Here is a 7,561-nt window from a genome sequence, read left to right on the forward strand (position 1 = left end):
AGACACAGCAGCAGTATAAAAACAGGCCTTGTGATAACTTATATCTCAGCTCGCATCCTCAGAGAACGGCACTGAGGGTCAGGAGGCCCTCAGCATCCAAAACCGCTGGGTATGGCACACGAACAACCCCAGGCATGGGCACAGCGAGGATCCTCAGTGCTCTCTTCCTCACACGCTGGCTGCACACCCACCGGGACGCTCAGCGGCATCCAACTGGCAATCAACCCTATGGCAAACTAAGGGCCCAAACCCAGGAGCTGCCCCCCCCGGCACCACCTCTCTCTCCTGCTGCAGGCGTGCCGGGGGTGCACCACAGAGCAGTACTCAGGCCAAGCTGCTGCCACAGCATGTTCTCCGTGCGCTCAGTCTGCACACGGGTGACGGCACATGGGACTCAGTACCCGGCTGAGAGGAACAGGCTGGATCCTGCGTGGCTCATGCATCAGCAAGGGCATTTCAAGCTTTTGCTTGTACTTTCCGCCCTGGGCAAAACAAGGTGCCCGACAGCAAGCAGCTCGTGCCATGGGGATCCCACCTGGGAGCCTGCCGCTACTCAGGTTACAAAGGATAGCAAAGACCGAGCAAAAACTCTAGAACAGGTAGGACATGTAATTACAGATCCAGAGCCTGCTGTAGCCCAGGGCTGGCTCTGTACCAAGTGACAAAATTTAGTTTGAGAATTCGTCATCTGAACTTTGTCTCAGAAGAAACGCAACGCAAGCACAGGCTCCCTCCTTTCCCCCAGCCAGGAGCCGCTTCAGAGTTCCTGCATGTAGGCGCACACGTAACCCAGAAACTCTGGCGTGAACATTTTGGCAGGGGGAGGCACAGACCAAAAGCTACCGTTGCTCAGCTCACCCAAGTCCTTACAATGGGCTGTATCAACCCACCAGGATGGGGAGACGTTCCCAAAGCTGCTTAAAACACAGCACACAAGTATCTTTGCAGCATGCCTCAGGTTTTAACAAGCTCTTACTTAACCAGCCTGATTTCACCATGGCTGTGGGTGACAAGAAATCTGGCTGTCCATGCAGCAAGGTTCCTCGGAGTCCGAGTCTGTACTGCTCCCGATCGCCGCCTCCTCATGGCAGACCATGGCCTGCTTGCAGGTGTTCCGCAATACCATGCCATAAGCAAAATGCTCTTCCCCTTGCTCACAGGCTCTGACGCTTTTCTACAGATGGCAGTGGCTGTGGTTTGAGAACTCCCAACTCTCACTGTTGCTGCAGAATAAAACCAGCAGAGCCAGAAATTAACTAACACAGCAGCAGGCAGCAGTATTTCCTGGTCTCGTCTGGTTAGCAAACAGAACAATGCCATCACAGGGAACACAGAGCAATGCCCACACATTTTGGGCAGAATGAGGAAGCGCCTCTATAATGGGAGATAACCTCTGCGATCACAAGGGGACTTTGCTGGCAGATCTTTAGCACAGAAATACAGATCTCACCCCACAAAGGCCAGTTGTAAATGGTTTTTTGCAAAGGTTTTTTTCTAGTGAGAAGTGCCCAGGGGCATTCAGAGCTTCAGGAGAACAAGGCAAGCAAGGTGCACCGACATGGCACCAACTGGCACGAGGCTGAGGCAAAACCAGGAATGAAGGCCCAGCTGTTTTTGCAGAGGGTGCAGGAAGGGAGAATGAGATCTCTTACAATCACACCCCTACAGAGAAAGCTTGTTCTTTTCTCCAACAAATCCCTGAAATCCTAACCCGCCTGCAGATACCACAAGCGTTAATACACACTGTATGTTAAGCTATCCTTAACCGAGCTGCCACACAGTACGCCTGCCACAACACACCACACACAAAAGGGCAAAAATGCAGCAAAGCAAAACTGTGAGTGAATAGAATGGCAAAAATAAAACCAGACACCAAGATTTCAACTTAGCAGAGTTCTGCAGAATGAACCACCACTAAAGTCTAGCAGACAGCATTTCTGTATGTAACAGTCCATGAGCGGACTTACTAGGAACAGACACAGAAGCAGGCTTGGAAGTACCAGAGAACACCACACCCAGGCAGTTTATCAGTGCAGAAATTCCTGACAACTCAGCTGCGTGAGGAAAGATGACACACACACACATGTTGTGCATTTCTGGGAGTCCACCTAAAGCATTGTTAATAAAAAGTTCAACAAAGCACTGCCATGGAGTATAACCCTCATTTGAGGCAATCAGATCAGGAATGGCAAGAAACCTTTCAATCTGCAGGCCCATCTGATCAGAGAGGCAGTCGGAATGAGCAGCAGTTTGGGGCGGGGAAAAAAGGAAAAAGAAGCAACTGCAATTCTTTTTTTTTATTAGCAAATGGACAGTATCTGGACATCTAAAGGAAATCAGCCCTTTCCAACATTAACTCAAATGTCGTTGTCAATTACTTGCACCACTCCCACACTTCAGTCTTTGTCTTTCATACAGCCAGAACCTTTGGGTAAACAAAGAGCACAGAAATGCAAAAAAATTACAATATATACAGGTTTCCCACCAACTAAATGGACTTAGATTTTTGGAGATTAGCAACACTTTGTTCATTTGACTTTGCAAGTAATATCAAAACATCTCAAGTTTTAAAATAAAAAAATACTACAATATTCACAATATAAAACTTAAATACATTTTTTAAAAAAATTAAAGGACTGCTAATAGCTATTGATTTATCACAGCTGTCTCTTTCAACAGAAGCTCTGCTGATGAAGCATTGAGAATTTAAGGTTCACAAAGCAACATTCACATTCTGCACTGCTCCTGGTCAGAGCTGAGATGCTGCCACGCTCAGGAGACAGTGCCACTGGAGACTCATCCAGGAGTTCAACTCGAATACATCCCACTGAGCGGGTACGGCAAGGTCACAGAACAAGGCAAATGCCCATGTTCAGTGGGGCTGCCCACTTCCCAAGGGCAGAAATGCAGGTCCACAGATCACCATCACATGCACATCTTATCTAGCTGTCTGCATTCCCAGCTCAAGCTCTTTGGTTCACGGCTGGGCAAACGGAGTGGAAATGACTACGAGGTACGTGACACTTCCTCTCCTCTGCTATTCTGCCCTTGCTAACGTACTCCTGTGTTCTACTAAATAGTCATTGAATAAAGTGACTGGAGAGAAAAAGCTCACGGGTCGGACTCCTCTCTGGTGTAACTCCGCAGAGTGCAATGGAACCGCACTGACAGGGACTCTGCCCTGCTGTGCTGAGTGTGCAAGCTTTACACAAACAGGGCAGACAAGGGAGCAAGAATCTACAAAGGAGAAATTAATTCCACCCTTACGCAATCTCATCCACGATGAGAGAGATCATTAAGTGTGCTTGAAAGGCAAGAGAATCAAATTTTGCCTAGGAAGTCTGGATTCTCTGATGGAATCCAGGTTTGGTTATTTCATTTTCTCTTCACCATTCAAAGGAAGCAGAAACCAGGACAAACAACAGCTACAGTATTTATCTCTTTGGTAACTTCTGTAAAAGAGTCTCTAAGGAACAGACACATCTTACAGTAATCATCATAAAGGCCTGGTAAGATCCTGTAGACGTTTCATAGATTGGAAAAGACTGGGGAATGAATTGGGAAAATAGCTTGCCCAAAATCAAACAGGGCCTGTGGCAGGGTGAGAAGGACTGCACAGGAACTGGATCCCTCAGATTCCTGCTCTATCTACACAACAGCGCCTCAGTGAAAGCGGATCCCAGATGTACAAGCTGGATCAATAACCTCTTAGTACAGACAGAAGGTCTGGAGTGCATTTTAGGGTATTTCTTTAAGGCAAAAATGGGTGAATACTAGCTGAGAAGACAGGCAGGCTTGGCTAGTAGTCCGAAGGTGGACCAGGTAGCTCTAGTATACTTTCACAGTCAAGTGGCTCTGTGGGTCAGTTTAAAGAGGATTTGGATCCCATCACTTCTGGTCACCCATTACTTTTAAATCTGGCTCAGGTAAGCTGCAGCCTTTCTATAACAGAAACCTGTTGTGTAAAATGCCTTTGCTTCTGTTTAGTTCCTTATAAATAAAGTTTCACATTCAAAGTTAGTTTCCATAACTGGCTCTCCCCTCATATTGCAAAAAGACTCAGCTGATACAGCAGGGGCTGAAGAGGCAGCAGAGAACTCAACCGCTCCTTCCAGCTGAAGACACAGTTTCCTTAGAACAAGCTGCAGACAGTCTTGAGGCAGAACAGCAAGACTTGCGTTGCCACATTTCATATTTTACCTGTTCTTTGTCTTGAGTAACAGCATAACCTGGTAACCCAGTCAGCACATAGATCAGCAAAACAATGAACAGGAATTCCTGTGTATCTCTGAAATTTCCAACAACGTGTTAAAACAAGAGCACTGAACAAGCGGTTTGTCCAAAGTGATCTAATACTGCCATGAAGCACTGTTTCAGGGTTGAAATCTCAAGTACCTGCCTGAAAACCTAACTACGCAGCGGCAGAAAACCACACTTCAAAAGTATACACTACTGAGTCACCCACATACAGTTGTCACTAAAGCACCCTGCACGGAGCATATTAAAAATGTGCATCCTCCTTAAATTTCTGGAATGACAACCAACTAGCTGCACATAGTCTTCCCAGGTGAAAGACTGTCAATAGCTGCTAATCGAAGGCTGCGGTAATCTTGAAGTCCACCACAAAAGGATTATGCAACTGAGGCCTGCAAAGGAATGGGAGAAGAATAAGCTTTCTTCCAAACCAGTAATGGCATCCACATTAAGTAATGAGTTTTTGGAAGTGGATCTCAAATAACGGTCAGGCCATGGATCCAATTCCAGAAAGTAAAAAGGCAGAAATCAACGAATCAGTAAGAAACAACCTGAAAGCAATCATTCCTGCCTTGGTTTTGTGTAGTGCAGACCACAGGCTGGTTTATATAACTCTTCTATCATTATACTGCTTGCTGCTCTGTAAAGGGTTAAATTCCGATCTTACTCACTGACTGCATCCTTTCGGCTGAGATAAATGGACTCCCAGGCAAAAGGACCACTGGGAAACACATATGCCATGCTGTGACAACAACATGTCTCCAACTAAGAGGACGGCTTGAGGTCAGCTTTCACTTCCTCAGCCTTCTGCTCTCTTGCTTTCTTGTCACTGCTGCTAAAATTGTTTCAAGGGCACTTGAGACTTCTAGTAGAAAAGATTTTTCTCCTTGTGTCAAAACCCAAAAGGCTTAATATTTACTGTGACCACGCAAAAGTAGAATCTGAATGTGAACTGGAAGTTAGTGTTATCCGAGTACCATTATTGGAGAGCTGAGAAAATAAAACAGTCCAGATTTCCTGCTTAAGGGCACATCTCCATTTTGCCAGCAGCTGCAATAAAGAGCATATAGTTTATCATGCTTGAAAGCTGCACAAATACCCATCAGGGAAGAGAAATTACTCTCCTCTAAAATATACCTTTTGGTTGGAGAAAAAAAAGAGATTTAAGAACAGTTTTCTGGCTCCACCAAGAACCACTAGTCCCTGTTTTACCTTTAGGAACAAGGAGGCAAGTGGAAATTTTACCTGGAGAACAAATATTAACATGTTAGTCTGACCTAACAACTGAATTCGCTTTAAAACCTCATCCCTATTTAACTGTAGTATGACAGAGATTTCATGAATTTGGGATTGTTTTCCTGAAGTGACATAAGAAAAAACTGCCCCTAAACGTCATTTCAAATTATCATCTTCATCCCCACCTGAGGGGTCTGGGGACAAGAGAAGACACCAAAACCAGCCTGATAATAATACTCAGCCCTTGGGGCTTTTCCTTTTCCGAGTGCTTTGCAAAGAAAAAGCCTCACCACATCCCTGTGAGGTAGGTCAGTATTATTATATTCCCTTAATATTGATATGAAAACTGAGGCAGAGAAGTTACTTTCCTGAAGGCCACTGCAGGAGTCTGTCTCAGAGATGGAACCAGGAGACAAGATTCCTTAGCTCTCAGAGAATTTCCCTTTCTCTACCATTATCTCCCCTCTTCCCCATACAAATCTTAATGGAGAAATAAGCAACGGAGAAAGGGGCTACAGTGCCACAGTTCTGACAAATAGCAGGACTCCTAGTACTACTCCACATACTCCAGAAAGGATTATTAAATATACAAGTACCTCAGAATTAATGGCAAAATGACTGCACACATTATAAAGAAGCCAACATACAATACAAACCTAGCTTAATAAATAAGTAAAGACATGCAGCTGCATTTGTGACTGAGTGCTGAGGGGTCCTCAGCTCAGTAAGGTCCCAGATGCCAATGGGTAAGCCCACATCATTCCTGTGACTCTACAGCCACACCGACGAGTGCGTGTCTGATAGTGCGACCATGGAGTTTGTAGCCATCCTGAGTCACCAGTGCTATCGTGCCCGGCTGCATTCCCTCGGCTGGTACATGGCAGACTATTTCATGGTCATATGGGTCATATTTGCCACCAACAGGGTTCATCTTCTGAAGGCCATGTTTAGCAAATACACTTTGCAATTTGGCCTCTATGAGAGAGAGGCCTTCATAGATTTTCTTCAGGGTTGGATTTGGATTGCTAGGCTCCGCTTCTTCTGCGGCACTCTCGGCAGTCTTCTCCAAGATATCTGCTACCTCCACGAGGTCCCTGCAGAAACTCTGGATCCCTACAGGCACAAAGAAGCAAGAAGTAAATGAAGGGCAGTTTACAGAACATACAGAGCTACAGTACCAATGACAGACACAAAGTCACAGCAGTTTGAAAGCACCCTTAAAGCTGCTAATTGATTTGAACTGTTAATTTGCTGAGAGCAGACGGTGTCTTCTGTATCCTGTAGCCAAAGCTTTAGCATTGCATAAGTAGTCATCTCAAGACTTCCCAAATCAAGGTATATGCAGGAAAGGTACATCTATACACAGATATATATATATATAAAAAATATCTGACAAACCAGAGCATTAGTATTTCACTCCCAAAAGTTCTTGTAACTAAGATTTGTCATTTAGGACACTGTTGCACACCCTCCCATACAGTCCCACCGACAAAAATGTTTTGCCAAGCAATTCAGAAAAACGCCCATGCACACAGGGAACAAACACAATGGGAGGAAGTAAAAATAGTACATGACTATTCAAAAATACATCCACAATTTTATTCATAAGTTAAAACCACTGTGGAAGGACTGGACAAAATGGTCCTTGGGTTGGTCATGAAAAGTTATGCAGTCTTTTTCATTAGAAAAATGGGTTTAGATTGTATACATTTCCAGAAGTGGTGTATTACACAGTGCAGAAACTTCAGAAAAACCAGGCCCCCTCCGTTATATAGATGCTGTAGCTAACTTACTGGAAAGACACATTAGGAAAACAGAGAAAGAGAAACAACAGTTAGGTGCTGCCTATAGTTGTACATACACATTTAAACATGCACAGAATGAAGAAGCATGAAGGAGAAGCAACAAAGGAACAGACAGAAGCAGACCGATTACCAGCCATTTCACAGAATCATTTAAGTTGGCAAAGACCTTGAAGATCATCAAGTCCAACTGTAAACATAACACAGCCAAATCCACCACTAAACCACGTCCCTAAGCGCCACATCTACACGTCTTTTAAATACCTCCA

General features: G+C 44.8%; 1 protein-coding gene across 1 annotated transcript in view; it reads right to left on the reverse strand.

Annotated features, from left to right (window-relative positions):
- Positions 1-6,074: 6,074 nt before the first annotated feature.
- Positions 6,075-7,561, reverse strand: part of GRPEL2 (GrpE-like 2, mitochondrial (E. coli)) — a gene marked incomplete at its 5' end in the record, with an annotated part of 3,734 nt that continues 2,247 nt past the window's right edge. Inside the window, one exon of the mRNA XM_009709560.1 lies at positions 6,075-6,603. Coding sequence (XP_009707862.1) covers positions 6,248-6,603 — 356 coding nt within the window. The remainder of the gene's footprint in view (positions 6,604-7,561) is intronic.

Source organism: Cariama cristata, unplaced genomic scaffold, assembly GCF_000690535.1.
Source record: "Cariama cristata isolate BGI_N322 unplaced genomic scaffold, ASM69053v1 scaffold25921, whole genome shotgun sequence".
NCBI classification, from domain to species: Eukaryota; Metazoa; Chordata; class Aves; order Cariamiformes; family Cariamidae; genus Cariama; species Cariama cristata.